The 18,411-nt window shown below is 23.0% G+C and overlaps 3 protein-coding genes across 3 annotated transcripts; 2 read left to right on the top strand and 1 right to left on the bottom strand.

Annotated features, from left to right (window-relative positions):
* Positions 1–6,059: 6,059 nt before the first annotated feature.
* On the top strand, positions 6,060–7,521 carry Bm3636 (Uncharacterized protein; the record flags this gene model as incomplete). The annotated part of the gene is made up of 2 exons (XM_043079318.1): positions 6,060–6,830; positions 7,261–7,521. The coding sequence occupies 2 exons, from the start codon at positions 6,060–6,062 to the stop codon at positions 7,519–7,521; spliced, it is 1,032 nt and encodes a 343-aa protein (XP_042935252.1).
* Positions 7,522–8,623: 1,102 nt separating this feature from the next.
* Positions 8,624–11,671, bottom strand: Bma-nsun-4 (RIKEN cDNA 2810405F18, putative; the record flags this gene model as incomplete). Its single annotated transcript, XM_001893942.2, has 9 exons — positions 8,624–8,773; positions 8,888–9,014; positions 9,316–9,440; positions 9,655–9,818; positions 10,096–10,227; positions 10,376–10,521; positions 10,736–10,878; positions 11,029–11,185; positions 11,418–11,671. The coding sequence occupies 9 exons, from the start codon at positions 11,669–11,671 to the stop codon at positions 8,624–8,626; spliced, it is 1,398 nt and encodes a 465-aa protein (XP_001893977.2).
* A 2,367-nt stretch (positions 11,672–14,038) lies between these two features.
* Bma-ubc-6 (Uncharacterized protein) lies at positions 14,039–16,475 on the top strand (the record flags this gene model as incomplete). The annotated part of the gene is made up of 7 exons (XM_043079319.1): positions 14,039–14,078; positions 14,373–14,446; positions 14,752–14,883; positions 15,131–15,215; positions 15,351–15,456; positions 15,622–15,748; positions 16,158–16,475. The coding sequence occupies 7 exons, from the start codon at positions 14,039–14,041 to the stop codon at positions 16,473–16,475; spliced, it is 882 nt and encodes a 293-aa protein (XP_042935253.1).
* Between the last annotated feature and the right edge of the window lie 1,936 nt (positions 16,476–18,411).

An 18,411-nucleotide genomic window follows, 5' to 3' on the forward strand; every position in this document is an offset into this window, starting at 1 on the left:
CTCTTATTGTGGTTATTATTATCATTATTACCAGTCATTATTATTATAACATTATTGTTATCACTATCATTTTTATTATTATCATTATTACTATTATTATTGTTATTATTAACAGTCATTATTATTAGTTTTATCATTATTATTATTATTGCTGTCAATATTAACACTATATTATTATTAGTTTTATCATTATTATCATTATTATTATTATTAGTTTTATCATTATCATTATTGTTATTATTAGTTTTATCATTATTATTATCATTATTGTTATCATTACTGTGATTAATTTATTCATTAATTGTAAATATGTAACTAATAGTAAATTTATTCAGAAATAAATAATCGCTTATGTCAAATTAAAGCATTAGGATAATTAGGATAAGTTCAACTGCTAAATATGTGTTTATATTAGATTTCTATCAGATTTCCAATATTTTATATTTTTATTAATTTTCAAAGTATTTTACAGCACTAATTAATCATATAATTAAATCAGAAATATTACTTACTTGATTCTGAAATTGTTTCTGAAATTCACTTTGAAAAAAAATTCAAAGAGAGTTTTTCTTTTTTTTTTTTTTTTTGATTTAAAAACTTTGATCTTATCTTATTGAAAATAATTTCATTTTTATTCCTTTTGCTAATTACTATAATAACATAATCTGGCAACAATAGTAATAATAGTTATTAACAATAATAATAATAATAATAATAATAATAATAACAATAATAATAATAATAATAGTAACAATAATAATAATAATAATAATAGTAATAATAAATTGTAAAATTGAATAGCTATAATTAAAAACAATAATAATCATTCAACAATGTCTGTTCATTTCATTTACAAATGTTGTAATTTAACTGCTTTATTTTTTTTTTTAATTATCATTTTAAACTTTAATATATTATTATTTTAATTAATTTAGTTCATTTACTTCATTTTTAAATTTGCTCTCTCTTTTTCAAATATTTTTGCTTTTCATGATAATTTTATGTCATAAAAAATTGATAAATCATATTTGTTGATTTTTTTTTTCTTTTTGTTTTACTTTTACTTTTATAAATTCAATTCTTTTCTTAATATTATAAAATATATTGTGAATAAATTGTGTGATAATTTAGAAAAAATACAAAATTGTACGATAAGTTTTACTTTAATGTATAATCTGTTTTATTTTTCCTTCAGAATTTCGAATAAATTATTCAAAGCAATGTTCTTTTTACATAATAATTCAATTCTTTTAATTGAGATTTTCAGATAAAAAAAAGAGAGAGAAGAAGAAGAGAGAGAGAGAGAAAAAAAAAATGAGTTAAAAAATTAATATATTTTTGAATAAGTTATATTTCAAAAATTCAATTGTTGCTAAGAAGTTAATTTCGATAATTAATTTTATTCAAAATGTTACTGCTAGTTTTAAATTATTTTATATTATTTTTATTCTTTTTTAATTTTTCATTTTTTAAAATTGTCATTTTTCAACAGATAATTTTAATTACAATAATTTCTTTTTTTCATTAATTTTCACTATTATTTTCTCTCTTTTATCTCTTTTCACATATAAAAAAAAGTTCTTCCATTTAAAATTGATTTAATTTTAATTATAATTAATAAAAGGCATTCAGATTTATTCATTTGACAATTGAAATTTACAAATTAATGAAATGAATTTAATTCTTTTTTTTTCTTTTTTTTTTCGACAATTTTTTTTTAATGATAATTTTATTATTATTACTTTTCCTATTATTATTTTTATTAATTAATATTACGAATACTGCAATATAATTACCGAAATTAATTTCAATTGCAAAATAAATTCATTCACATCTGATATGATTCACTTTTGTTAGCAAATAACTATAAATGATTTTGATTTCTCAATTTAATTCACGGGTAATTAATAAAAATAAGAAATAAAACAAAGAAATTGTGAAAATTATAAAAATTTTAGCCATCTGATTTTAATTATTTAATGCTAAAAAATACTAAAAATAAATAAATTTTTCAATCAAATCTTTATTTTAATAAAGATTTAAAAAATTTTTATATTTTTTTTTACATATTTAAAAATTTTTATATATATTTATGAACAAAAATTTCACTGTCATTTAATAATTCATTGTTTATGCAATAATTCAAAAACTATTACAAATTTATGAATAAATATTTGAAAAATAAAAAAGAAAAATATTTCTAATTTTACTAATATTTCAACAAATAAATAAATAAATAAACATCATTTTTTGCTTATTATTTGCTTTTGAAATTAATTTTCCTCTAAATTTTTCAAAAGAACATTTTATATGTTCGCTAATTACTGCTTATGAAAAAATAAATAAAATTTTGAAAAAAAAAATTTAAAAAATTTTGAATGTAAAAAAAAAATTCTCAATTTTTCTTTTCATTGTTTTAATTTTTTTTTTCATTTATACTTGTAGAAAATTTGAAAATTTTCTATATAAAATCACTAATTATAAGGATTTTAGTTTTTCTTTTCTTTTATTTTTGAATGCATTGTAAATTGTATTTTTGCAACTTTCTGAGCCATTTCCATTCAAATTAATTTTAATTTCTATTAAAATTTAAATGAAACGTTGTAAACATAATGTGTACTGTTAAAATGTAAATAAATTACATTAGAAATACTAATATATTTCTAAAATTGACCTTAATTAGTAATCATTTATTTTTCAAAAAATAATATCAAAAAAAAAAAAAAAAATTAAACAGAATTATGAAACGGTAAAAAAAAAAAAAGAAAACAAATGCAAAATAATTTATATATAAAGTTTATTTAAAAGTACTATTTATTATCTATCAAACAAATCTTTTTTTTTTGAGTATTTCTTTTCTATTTTTCATTTTTTTATCAGTTATAATTGAAGTAAATCATTAAACAATGTTACTATAAAAAGTTTATCCAATTAAAAAAAAAGTTTGCAAATTTGACCAATTTAAAAGCTAACAAAAATTGCAGTTTGAATGGAAGCATAAATGGAACAAGAAAAAAGGAGAAAAAAAGTACCAACTAAGAAATAAATAAGCTAATTCATTAATTACTATCTTTGAAATTCCAAAAATTTCATTTCTAAAAACTCTTTATAAAAATTATTGTCTGTAAAATGTTTGTTTATATTGAAATATGGTGAATATTTAATAATAAAGATTAGAAATAATAATAATAGTAATTGATAGCAATAGTGATAATAATAATAATAATTGATAGCAATAGTGACAATAATAATATTAATAAGTGATAGCAATAGTGATAATAATAATATTAATAAGTGATAGCAATAGTGACAATAATAATATTAATAAGTGATAGCAATAGTGACAATAATAATATTAATAAGTGATAGCAATAGTGATAATAATAATATTAATAAGTGATAGCAATAGTGACAATAATAATATAATAAGTGATAGCAATAGTGACAATAATAATATAATAAGTGATAGCAATAGTGACAATAATAATATTAATAAGTGATAGCAATAGTGACAATAATAATATTAATAAGTGATAGCAATAGTGACAATAATAATATTAATAAGTGATAGCAATAGTGACAATAATAATATTAATAAGTGATAGCAATAGTGACAATAATAATATTAATAAGTGATAGCAATAGTGACAATAATAATATTAATAAGTGATAGCAATAGTGATAATAATAATAATAAGTGACAGCAATAGTGATAATAATAATAATAATAATAATAACTACTGTCAGTAATATTCAACGATTGTAATGATAATTGTAATCGTTATAATGATTACGCAATTATGATGTTTGTAATCATAATGATGTGATTATAGTGATATTTTGCTGATAATAACGATAATAACAATGATATCATATGATAATTATGAATCAATAAATGTTTATACCTTGGTTCGTTTCAATTCGTTTTATTCAATTTCTAATATATATTATAAAATTAAACTAAATTTTTGTTAATAAAAAAAAAAAAAAAAAAACCACTGGAGTGAAAGAAAACTTCCTCTACCATTCATTATTTATATACTTCAATTCTTTTTTTATAATTTAAGCTTACTTTTATTACATTTCATCTTTTTGGTCTTGCGTGTATATAAAATTAACTAATTTTATTCTCATTTTAATTATTATTTTTTTTTTTTTTTATTACTATTATTGTTGTTAATATTTTTATTGTTATTATCATTATTAACACCATTATTAATATCACTTTTTTTAAAAAATTATTACTTTTTTTTAATTGTTACTTTTTTTTTTTTTTTAAATAATTGATTATCTTTTGTAATATGTTTAATGATGATAATTTATAGTAGTGAAAAATGAATAGTTTTTAAAGAATTCATAAAACGAAGACTCAATTTTAATTTAAAAATATCAATTTCACATGATGATTCATTGTTTAATGATTTAAAACAAACATTTGATTACGTATACATTTTATAATAAACAAACAAATGTTTATTTCATATTTAATTTTATGCAATTTTATGTGAATATTCAATAATTCATCATTAATTTAGCAAGGTGATGTATATCAATTAAAAGCATTTTAAAAATAATTTAAATAATTTTATTATTTCGATTAATTGATATTTCTAAACCGTATAAATCATCTTTTTTAACAGATTTACTATTTGCAAATTCTGATTTTTATACAATTTTTCTTAATTCTGTAAAGATTTCAACTTTTTTATTCATTTGATGACAAAATATTTGCACATAATTAGTGATAACTTTAATTGAATGTATAAAATTCATTCATATGTTGGATAAAAATAATAATAAATGAAAATTAAACCTAATATATTTTCTTGTTGCTAATATAATATACATAAATCATTTAATATTATTGAAATTACATTGTTATTCAGTAATATTTATTGTATAAAAGCATTTAAATATCAAATATATATTTGTACATAATCATCTTATCAGTTAAATATAAATATGTTATCACTTAATCACATATGAAACATATTTAATGATTATTCAGCAAAATTTTAGACTAATTATTTAAATCTTAGACTAATTACTCAATTTATCAATTTCACTTAAAACAAGATAAATGATAATTTTGCTAATTTTAATATATCAATTTTAAAGATTGTTAATTTTAAATAATGTAATAAATAACATTCAAAAAGAAAATGATAAATCGAATTCTGGAATAAATAATTAACAATCAAAATTGCAATTAAATATTTTTCCTTTTCCAATTTCTATCATTAAACATTTTCTCTACTTCAATTCTCTACTTCATCCCATTCTTTCATCTGATAAAATGATTTTATCATTTTATCTATCCAATATAAAATTTCGCAAAATATTTTTATTAAAATGACCGAATTTCTAATTTCATTTCAGATAAAACTAATTGAATTCATATCATTCAATTGTAACAATTCGTTCATCCTTTTGTATTGTTCGTTTCTTCAATTTGCCAATTAATTATTTCATAGCATTTAATTCTTTTTTTCTTCCATTCAATCTTATCGGATGAATAATTTAAATTATATCAAATTTAAAATCACTGCTTCCATTTCATTTCAATTTTTTTTTTTTTTTTTTTTGCTTGAAATATAAATTAACTATAAACTAAATTTAATTGAAATATAATTGATTTGTGAATTTTTGTATGTAAAGCATTTCTAATATTATTATAATCATTTCTTATCTTACAATGATCAATGTTAAAATTAATTGAATAATAGAAACAAAAATTATTGCTATAGCAAAATTTCAACAAATTTATTGAAAATTAATAAATACAAATATTATTGAAAAACAAAAAAAAAAAAATTTTCTGCAATAAATTTCAATGAATTTCAATAAATTTTCACATTCTAAATAATTTAATAGTAATGCAATTCAATTATTTAATTTTAATCATTTTAACAGTAATACAAATTTGATCATTTAAATTCCACTCTACTATTTTATCCAGAATTTTTTTTAACTTAAAATGCAGAAACATATTAGTAGAAAATCAATTTCAAGTTAAATTTTTTTTTTTTGAACTTATTATTTTTATTTTCAGGATTATTATGCTATCATTGATAATTGTAATCATTTGTACATATTGGTCAAATTTAATTGCTCAACAACAACAACAGGATAATATTAACTTGAACAATAATTATCCCATTGCGCAGTTATTGTCGCAGGAACAATCAAATAATAATATTAGTGCAGCAGTAAATATTTACCCAACACGTCATTCAACTATGAATAGCAAACAAATTACCGAATTAAAAACTAGGATGCGTAATTTACCGGTATATTATCACAATCAACAACAAAAACAAAAACAAAAACAACAACAGAACAAAGAACAAATTTTAATGAAAATGTATACTACACATTTAATTGATCAATCATCATCACCACAACAGATCATTTCTGGACAAATAACGCCATTATTGCAACAAAAACAGCAACAATTCGCGCCTAATATGCAACAATCGCAACAGCAATTTCCGCCTAATGCGCAAGAACAACAACAACAGTTTCCGCTTAATGTACAGCAATATATTTCAACAAGCAATCAGTCAATTATCATTCAACCATCACTTAATTCTCAAAGTTTACCATACAAAAATATCACCAACCAACAATCATTAACTTCAAATATTATTGAACAGGAAAAATTTGATCAACTTTTTCCACTCTGGAATACCTATCAATCAATTATCACTACTGATCCATCGTTATCAAATGCTGAACAACGTCTAAAGAAATGTTGCTCCAGGTTAAATGAAGCAGATACAGAATGCAAGAAACATTTTTGTGGGTTTGATGCATTAGAACCTCGAACGGTTTCTTTTTCAAATATTTTTTAAAAAAAAAAAAAACCATAAATTTGAATTAGTTTGTTATAAGTGTAAAATTTTTTAAAAAAAAAAAAAAAAAAAAAAACAAAAAAAGGTCAAGAATTAAGACTGAAATTTAGTAATTCATACCATTTAAAATACAAAAACAAAAAAAAGAAAATTGAATTTCCCTTCATAATGAAAATAATAAAAATCTAAAAATAAGATATAGATAACGAAATTTAATATTTAATTTTGAATCCTTTAAATTGCATTTTCCTAAGTTTAGTTTTAATTACTACTTAGATAGAAAAAAATAATAAGATAGAAATAATATTATTTTAAGATACTTTACGAGCTAATAAATTAGTGTAGTAATTAAGAAATAAATAAATAAATAAGCAAAATATTTGTAATAAATTCAAAGTTTTTTTAGATTCTCATTTATTTATTAATTTGTCAATCACGTGGTCCAACAGTTGGTCAAATGTGGGATTGTGCTTCATCAAGACAAAATCATACTGCTTGTTGTATTAGAAAAGGAGTTCGACCAGCATGTCAAATTTATTGTGAAACAACTAATGGAGTACCAACTGATTACAGTAAATATTTGTTCTGCTTAAGTAATTTCCGTCAAATACGTGACTGTTTCCGTGAACACTTAGAAACGAATCATAATTTGTACGGTGATTGGTAAGAAATTTAGTGAAAAATCATTTAAGAAAAATTACCTTTTCTTTTGAAAAAATTTTAATGTCTTTTTCCTTTGGCAAATAAATGAATTACTAAAAAAAAAAAAAAAAATATTCTCAGTAAAATGATATTATTTATCATTCTTTTTCTTCTTATTTTATATATTTCAAAGTAATAAATTCCAAAATATCTTCTAAAAAATTTTATCACTACCTCAAATTTTTTCCATTTCTTTCCCATTGATTGTAATTACACATCAAAATACGGGTCTACATTAATTAAAATTATTTAATATTTAAATAGATACAGATAGATCATTCTATTTCATACATATCTGCTGACTTTCAATAATATTTATTTTTTCTACAAAAGTAAATCCTCTAATACTGTATTTCTCATACTTCGTTCTATCGTTAAGTGATATAGTTATTATCATTTATATCGAATTTTAATTATTACTAGTGACAAATAGTTACTGATCGTCTTAGCATATTGATTTAACAAATAGTGATAGTTTTGACTAGTGATAATACTTCTAAGTGATAAAAATTTCTGGTCTTATAATACATATAATGCTTCCTTTGCAAAATATATGATAATGATATTGTAAATAAAATAATCAATAACATTTTAATGATAATCAACAACTGAAAGAAGGCAAAAATCGAAGACCAAAATGGAACAAAAGAAGTTATAGATGACAAAAAATTAAGAAACTTTGACGTCCAATTACAAAAACTACATACATAGCAAAAAAATACCTGCTAATATACTATAAAATAATACAGGTAATGCAGACTACTTCAATAAAATCTGGTAGATTACTTTTTAAATCAAAAATAAGTTGTGCAGTGGATTAAAAGACAAAAAAAAACTCAACTTTTAATAAAAAAATTCATCATCATTAGCTCTAGGCTGCCCAATCTCAAAGCTTTATATTTGTATTAGTAAGTCCTCTAATATAAATGGAAGGTAATTTTTTTTTACCTTTTTTGGCCAAATTCGATTAACCTGACTAATAGTTTGACTAATGCGCACTCTTATAAAATAAACCACTTTTAAATAGTATAAATTCATTTTCAATATTGTTGACAAAACCAATTAACCTATTGAATCCTCTGCAACTTACACATATACATTGGACCACAGTTAGAGGGTAAAAAAGGAAGTATAAGAATACCTCTGCGAGGTTTATCACTAAATCGATATATATTTCTGAAATGTGATACCATTTGCGACAATGACAACTCTACCACCTGTAATAATAACTCAATTAACTTTTTGTTTTCTTTTTACTAATCCTTTATAGTTTATTATTTGGAATTAAAAATAAGATAGTTTTTTTTTTAAGATTGTATAAACTATTTCACCTTTATTCCAAAATGTTCATCTGCTATTGCTACACTATTTTCAACAACTCCCTCATTTTGCACTGGAGATAATGCGCATGTTGAGTAAACAACATAACCACCAACTTGAACAGATCGTAATGCATTGCTAAAAAAGAAAAAAAAAGTTTGAATGATAATAATGATAGAATTGCATATCTGATTATGTGTAAAGTCTCATCTTAAAGAAGTAAAAATCTAAATGTTAAATTTAAGAGTTTATTTTATATAATAATATTAAACTGTAGCAATTTTTACAAATTTTTTTTCTCTTTTTACAAGTTGTCAATTCTGTGCTGTAATGTCGCATTCAAATTAAGCTTGATAAAGAGTCTAAAATTAGTAGACAGAGAAGATAGAGAAGCAAATCAACAAAAATGCTCTAAGGATAGTATCAAATTTAAACATACACAAGCATTCGTGTTTGTACTTCTGGTAAATTTAAACGCTGTTCAGTTAGTTGAGTTGAGTATAGATTACCATCATCTCTGTTTACTGACAAACGATCGGAAGTGCATGGTGCATCCACCAAAACCTTAACATACATATAATATTGTAATAACAGAGACAGAGACTACAGAGATTTTTAAAAGAAATAATTATAACATTTGATGCTTTTATTTTAAGAAAATTTTTATTAAAATAAAAGAGAATGGAACAATAAATTGATCGCATACATCTCCCTAAAACTTTTATTTTAATGCAAAATGCACAAAAAAAAAAAAAAAGAAATAAATCAGTTATCATACCCTATCATAAGTGTTACATTCATCCCAATAATCCAATACTGATGCATCTTTTCTCTTCAATATTATTCGATTAGCAACATCTGAATTAACCGGTATATATTGTCCCAATGCTCGATGCAACTGACCCAAGCGGCTTTGTTTATTGTCATTGCATGTCAAATTAGCTTTAAAAAAAAAATACATTACTTGACATACAGAAGTAATAAAAGAAAAACAGTAAAAAACAGCAAAGAACGATTTATTTATGATAAAATAATACCAAATTAATTTCAAATTAAATAATCATGATATTTCATGCATTTAATTTATAGTAAATAAAAGTAAGTTATCAAAAATCATGGAAAATGTCCACTGTCGTTAGTTAGCTTGATGAAATAATTCTCCAAAATTATAGAAATTTTCAGCATAACATAGAGGAACAGAATGAGGCAAATAACTAACTCATTAAACCAGTCTGTACAATTAACAAACTTTTTCCGCCTGGTGCAGCACACATGTCTAAGACATTTGACTCTTCGGTTAAACCCAAAGCTAGAACGGGCGCAAGTGAGCCTCCATCAAGAAGCCACCAACCTAAAAATAATAATGTATATTAGAAAACATACGCACGCTTCATATATACGTATCTATAGTGGGATACGAATAAACAAATATATATATATAGCTAATAAATAAATTCAATAAAATATATTAAAAAATGTTGACACATTGAAATTTTCACCTGGAGTTCCAACTTCATCTTTCGGAGGGGGTGGATAATCAGATAAATCACCCTTTGGAAAGGAATATACAATCAGTTCAGTTGGATATGTTAATACATGACTTTTTGTCGGTAACTCAACGCATTGTCCTTCAAAACCAGTGATACTGAAATGAATTAAATTTAACTTTTGACTAAATTTAAATACAAAATTTAATGATAAATTATTCAAGTATCAAACTTGATAGCGTTTTATAAAAAGTTCACAAATATTCAAACATAAAATTTAGTAATGAAATTTCAATTAAACAAAAAAATATGTTCAAACAGAGAGAAAAAAAAAGAAACAAAACCAAAAAATGACCATTAAAAATATTTTACTTAATCTTTCTGATATTTCCATCTTTCGATAACTGAGTTTTGAAATGTGCTCGTTCCTCTAACGATGCAATTTCACCAGACTGTCGAAAATGTCCCAATCCTCCCTCACCACGCATATATATAGAATCCAATTCATTTTCAACCTTTATTGAAATGGAAAATTTCTTCAATAATATATGAATTTCAATACAAGGAATTTAACTTTATATTAGATGCTACATCTTGAAACATTGTAAACTTCGAAACAGCATAAATTAAAAATATTATAACAGTTAATCTTTTCGTGCAATTACCGAATCATTAGTTTTCGACGTATCATTTGATGATATCGGTTCATATTCTTCGTACTCTACATGTGTATTATCCTTCTTATCAACTTTTTGATGAAGTTTTTCCAGAACATTATATGCGCCTAGATCTTTTAACTGTGCTTCATTTTTCTGTCGATTTCTATAAAAATGAAGGAAAGAAATTACATCAAACTTAAGCAAAATTTCAAAAATAGAATTTAAATGATATAAATGAAAAGCATAAAACGCAATGTAAGTAAAGAAAATGAAACTAAAAAAAAAAAAAAAAGAAAGAAAAAGAAAAGTATTTCTAGGCTTTCTCATTTAATTCATTGAAGAATGTTTTTCATTGAAAATCTGGATAATTTTTGGAAAAATTGCACATAACTGACCTTGAAAATTTATTTAACACAGCAAAATATTTATTCGGTGTAAGTAATCCTAAACGTATTGATGGCCATTGATTACCATATACTGGTCCATAATAGAAATCGAAATTATCCATCGCAATCATTGTTGGTGTTTTAAATGGTCGTGTTTTTGCATACTTTTCTTTGAACAATTTTGAAGCAAAATGCCTTTTTGACGTAAATTTCGTTGAAACACCTAATGACGACGTTACGTCAATGATTCGTTTACTAATCATAATTCCTGCAATTTTTATTTGATGTTATAATTAGTGAGAAAAAAAAATCCCATTTCTATTCTGATTCTATAAGACAAAAGAGGAAATGTATTAATTAGTATGTTAAATTAACATTTTGAACTTTGTCAAAATACTTCTAAATTTCTTTATGAAACGAAACTAAGTCATTTTATGAAGTATTGTGAAACACTACATTAAATATATTCGTGTTATATCAGTGTTATATCAAAATTTCCCTATGCTTTACACACAATAATTTCGAGGTATTGCGTTAAGCATCCTGAAAATTTAAAAAAAAAAAACTTTACTAATTACTAGTAATTTTGTTAATGGGATAATATTAACCATTCGGGAATTCAGACGCATAGAAGAAAAAATAACCGTTTAACTATTTTATAATTATTTTATATCATCTGCTCATCTTCCTCTTCCTACCATATCCCACCCGAGTAATTCATGAATAACAATATTAATTGATTAAAAAATGTTTGAATAATATTTGTTGCAACATTTTTTTCTCTCAGTATATAATCGATTCACTGAATTAATCATATACAAAATTTATGTGATTCAAAAAAATAAGGCAGAAATAATACAAAAAAGAAAACTTCCAGATAATTCATTCTTCTTAAATGAGAAACTCTCGAGAAATCTTTGAAGTTACATGCGATCACATGTCAATATAACTTGCAAAATTATAATCGATGCATGTCACTATTATTTCAATCGAAAGTTATATGTATGGAAAAAACTTCAACTCAAATACATTTCAATATATTTAGGATTTCAATTATCACTGGAAATAACTAATTCCTAAATTAATTGTATTAATATGCTAATTAGTAGTAGTCTCCATGTATACCATCGGTAAATACATTAATTATATGCCAATTTAGCACTAATATCTTATCTTAAATTTTATTCTATTTATTAACAAAAAATTGATGAACAGTAAATCAATTAAAATTGCTAAATTAATCGATAAGTTTCTATCCGTTTCCATCTCAGCAATTTCACAACCCTCAAATTATCATCTTTGGAATATCTCTTCTTTATCTTAATTTAATCTTAACATTTCCTTTTCTAATTTTTTTCACCTATATTTTTTAAGAGAGAGAGAAAATAAAACAACCGGAAGAAACAATAAAAATAAAATAAAAATAAACCGAAGAAAATATAAAGAAGAAACTGGTTTTTATTCCGGTTTTTCTATACTAAAGGACGTTCAGTATTCTACGGCTAACTGAAATTATGATTGAATTATTTAGTTAGTTAATAAGTAACTTCTAATTGGGTAGAGTGAATTTCCATTTTTTTTTTTTCTATAAAGATTTAAAACATTTGTATTTACCAATATTAGTTATCCGGAAAATATTTCCGTTATATAAAATTGAACTCAAATTAGATATAGCATACGTAATAGATATTAAAAGTGTATAACGCATTGATATTATATAACTTTATTGGTATTATATGGTTTATCATTGAAATTATTGGTGTAAAATAATTTCAATTTTTTTTTTTTTTGTTTCTCTTCACATTAAAGAATAAATTGCAAAATATTGGGTCTATGGATTATTTAATAAGCAAAGTTTATCTGAGTAAGTAGTAAAGCTTAGAAATATCAACTGGCATAAATAATATTCATTATCAAATTTTCTTAACAAAGTTAGGATTTGATAATTTATTGTCAATTTATTATCATTATCATATTATAATAAATGGAGCACTTTCATTTATTAAATTAAAATTGCGAAAATTTAAGAGTTATTTGTATATATTATATAACATATATAATATATTGAATACGTATTGAACAAATGTATTAAATATATAATTAATGAAATTTATATACGTATATAATTCGATTAATTATGTTTGAAATTCACTTAAAGAATTAACTGTAAAATATTAATTTTTGTGATTATCTGTCTGTCATATAATTTAATCAATATATTGAATATATAATTAATCAGGTATAATTCAATTTACAATCAGTTTATAGTTTTATATAGTTTAAAATTAGTTCATATTCAGTTTGTAATATTAATTTTAATTTTTTATAGTTCTAATTTGATACGAAATTTTGCTTTGTTAATACATTACAGAAACTGATTTTTAATAATTTTTAGAAGTTTTTTTTTTTCGTATTTAATATGCAATTTACGTAGTTTGCGTGTCAAAATTTCATTTTCAAAGCTTTTTTGCATTCGTTATAACATATTCAAATTTAATATGTGAATTGTTCAATTTTTACATTATATAAATCGATTTTTTTTCAAATAATTATATGTATATTTTTTTATTCTTTTTTGCACACAGTATTGTTTGAAAGAAATTATTTTAGAAAACAAAATTTTCTGGAAAATGACTTCAAATCTATCGCAATATAACTTGAAAAGTGCTGGTAAGAGATTTTTCTTTGCTTCGTTTTTCTTCTTAGAAGTATTCGATTTTGCAAATGTATTAATTTTCATTTGCCTGCAAAATTTATCCTTGTTAAATATTTGAGAAATTAATACAACATTGCATTTGATTAGTTACTGATAATTTGTGAAGATAAATCTTACGATCTGTAGTTTTTTTTAAGTTTTAATACCTTTTGTGTTATAATTTATAAAATAGTTATTATATTTTCATTTGTGATTTATATATATTTTTTTTTTTTTTGAAAAAAAAAAGAAAGAATATATCTTTGCAGGTGTAAAGAGGTTAATGAAAGAAGCAGCTGAATTACGGAATCCAACAGATATGTATTATGCTCAACCACTTGAAGTAAATAATGAAACATTTGTAGAAACTTAATGCTTCACTTTTGATTAGTTATTCAGATATAGAGAGATTTCGCTAAGTTTTTAATATAGTTTTCCTTTTTTTTCTTAAACTAATCGTTTATGGATTAAAATTCGATTAGTTAATGTATGTTCAGCTAATGATATGAGCTATATTTGGTATGAAATGTTGTAAATTTAGAACAGATATGAACTGAATAATTTTAGCTTATCATATCATTTCATCATATTCTTATTTCTGAACTTTTTATAATATCGTTTGCGTAAAATTAAAGAAATTGATGTCAGGATAATTTATTCGAGTGGCATTTTACTGTACGTGGACCGGCCGATACAGACTTCGAGAATGGTATTTATCATGGGCGAATACTTTTACCAGTGGATTATCCAATGAAACCGCCAAGTGTTATATTGCTTACGGTAAGTTTATATTAATTTTGATTTGCTGAATTGTTTATGAAATATTTTATTTGACTTTTTGAATTCTGTTACTGTGATTTCGATTTATTCAAACTGCTCATTTCTTCACTTTGTCTGAGATTTTTGACAAAACGATTTCGTTAACAAACATACTGAGAGAGAAAAAACATTCTTTTATTGAATTATTTATGTGTTCTTTTGTTTCCGTGTAAATCATAACTGAATTTTTACAAAGCTTTGTTTGCAGCCGAATGGTCGCTTTCAGTTAAATCAGAAGATATGCCTTAGCATTTCAGATCATCATCCTGAATCTTGGCAACCATCATGGTCTAGTAAGATATTCCACTTAAGTATTTGTTTGCGGAATCATATAATACTAAACTAATCAATTAACGGTACTTTTAACCTTAGACATTGGATATTGTGACAAATGATAGATTTTGCAATTCTTTCATTGCAAATTTCAGTTCGCACTGCACTTTTGGCTCTTATTGGTTTTATGCCGACACATTCAGCTGGTGCATTAGGCTCATTAGAGTATCCATCAGAAGAACGTCGAAGGCTCGCTAAAATGTATGCTTGTATGCCTTTCTTTTTTTTAATTTGGAAATGGGAGAATAAATGGAAGAAGAAATGAAATTTTCATATTCATTTCATACAGTTTATTCTATTTTCTTTTACTAAAATGTTTGAAAGTAGCGTAATGTTATAAATTGATATATTTTTAATGAATTTCAGAAGTCATGAGTGGGTTTGTAAAGAATGTGGTCTTTGTATGCGAAATGCATTAGCAAGTAAACCAGTGTGTGATGATAATGCAGATGTTATAGAAGCGCAGCATTTGACTACTGAAATTTCAGTTGAAGTTAGTTAAATATTTTAGCAAACATTTAAAGCATTAAGTAATTCAGTTAGATCAGCTCTTATGTGGATTTATGCAAATACAGCAAAATATCCTTACATATTATTAAAAGTTAGCATTATTCTGTTTAAATCTGATTCAGTAATTTATCACTGATAGCTTAACTTATGAGTTAGACGAGGTGTTTTTTCGATTTACTTCATGAATTTTTTTTTTTCTTTTCATGAATAACTGAATTCATAACCGGACAGAATAATATGAGACAGAATTTTCTTTATTCATGATTATTGGAAAGTTATATTATGCAGGGTACTATAAATGAATGCTATAATTTTAATGCTCTTTATAAGTTTATTTTAAATTTAACAGTAATGTATCAAAGTCGAATAGAATTTGAAGATATTCCTTGCAGGAAGAGAAAACAGCAATAAAACAAGAAATAATGGATGATCAAAAATTTTTTGTTACGAGTGATACGATATTGAAAAATGATGTTATCACGGATAGTACCACTGATACATCTGAAAATTTACGCCATAGGCTATCATCGTCTCAGTCACATTCATCTCAATTACCTTCAACATCTATCACCTCAATTCGTAGTGATGATTTACAATTATCATCACATCGTTATTCTTGGGAGTTAATTTTTATCTGGTTTTTTTCTGTGATTATTATAGGTTTAGTTTTAAGAAGATTACTTTTTGTACAAAATCATGCGATAGCTTAATTGTTTATTGAATGCAAATTTAATCATTGCATCAGTACGTTTAAAGTTGAAAAAAATATGCTTATTGCTTTCTTTTCTATTCTTTATTTTACTATTTTTTTTTCTCTCTCTCTCTAATTTTATGCAAGAATATAGTATGCTTAAAATAGAATTATGTTTATTATAATATATTGAATATTATCATAAAAGAAATATGGAAGATAGAAATATGCTACAAAATATTAATGATTTATCATTTGATATAGCAATAATCAGAAGAGCGCTATTAATTATCGCTTATTGTTTCTATTTTCAAATTTTTTGTCAGTATGAAAATTTGAATTAATCAGTGGTAAAAAATGATACGGTTCATCTATAATTACATTATTTAAAAGTACATCATTATGAATGTAATATGTGTGAAAAATATTTTCTGGTGAAATTTCATGATTATCGTGGTGATAATATGTTTCTTGTATTTACATAAGAGATGTATCTTTTGCTGTGCACTTAATTCATTATATTCTTTTTTCGGATTTTAATTGGAAATGTTTGTAGAGTATTAATAATTGTAAAATGATGAAAAATTGTTGGAGAAAATTCTGATACTGTAATCGATGCTTTTATCATATTAGAGAGGAAGAAAAAATTGTAATATTTTATGTTTTATCTATTTTCTTTGGAACTCTTTTTTTCTTTTTTTTTCTTGATAATTCGCTTATTATTAGCAAAAGTAATTCGTTAGCTAAAAAAATGATTAGGATTTTCTCCAAATTTTATGCTAAATTAATATCTAATTAGAAAAAAAAAAAATGACTGAGGCAAAGTTTGAACTTAACAATTATCTCTTCTACGGATAAAATTAATTCATTAATTCTTACCTCAAAATAGTTAACATTGGATGAAGTAAATTTTTGCTGTATATTCCTTAAAATTGCTAGCTAAAATGGATTTGAAATTAGAAAAAAAAAAAAAAAAAAACGAAAAATGATGATTGATTTTGGAATTTTCTGAGGAGTTTTGATCGAATTAATTATGTCGATTAGACTTTTCATTAATCATTAACAAAATTATTGCATTTTGCTAATCATAAAATAGGATAAGGAAGATTTTTGAAGCAATGAATATAATTTGAATAGTTGGATATATTACAAATCTGAAATATACTTCATTCGAAAGCTTTAATTTGTAGATTTCATGTTGATTTATAACTTTGTAATTATATTCAGTCTATAAATCCATCAAATGTTCGATATGTAATAGAATGTAAGATTGTAATGAAAATTTTTCTTCCGCAGATGCCTAATAATTCTTTCAAATTAGATGACATATTTTTGTATGAAAGAAACTTTATGCTTATGTAATTTCTTCTTTCATTCAATAAAAGCTAATGCTAATTTTGTATGCAAATTATGATAGATTAATTTGATATTTGATTGCAATTTTATTTCAATTTAAAATTCAATCTGTATTATCTAATGTATAACTATTTCTATGCTTATTTCTTCTTTAATTCATAAACTTGATCTTCCTTCTTTCTTACACGTGAAAGTTTAGAATATTTCACAGTAATTTTTCATGAAAAGCGAAATATCGAATAGTTTAGTAAAATAGCAACAATTACCATTATTAACATCTACCATACACTCGTTACTTTGTTAAAAATCGTTATGAAATAGAGGATTTTTTGATAATTAATTCAATTTAATTTCCTTCAATTCAAGTTTATATGGAGAGAGAAGTGAAAATGGAAACATCTTCATCTATTAATGTGTACTTATCATCAGTTCAGTTATGACTTTCAAAAAATTTATTTCTCATTTGTATATAATTACAATGCAATAACAACTTGATGTAACTTAACAAACAAATAACATGTATACTAAGATATAATTTTATACAATTTAAACTCTATCTAATCTAACTTATCCAAGTATATGAGTTTAGACTTAGTTTT

The sequence above is a fragment of the Brugia malayi genome (assembly GCF_000002995.4).
Source record: "Brugia malayi strain FR3 genome assembly, contig: Bm_v4_Chr2_contig_001, whole genome shotgun sequence".
NCBI classification, from domain to species: Eukaryota; Metazoa; Nematoda; class Chromadorea; order Rhabditida; family Onchocercidae; genus Brugia; species Brugia malayi.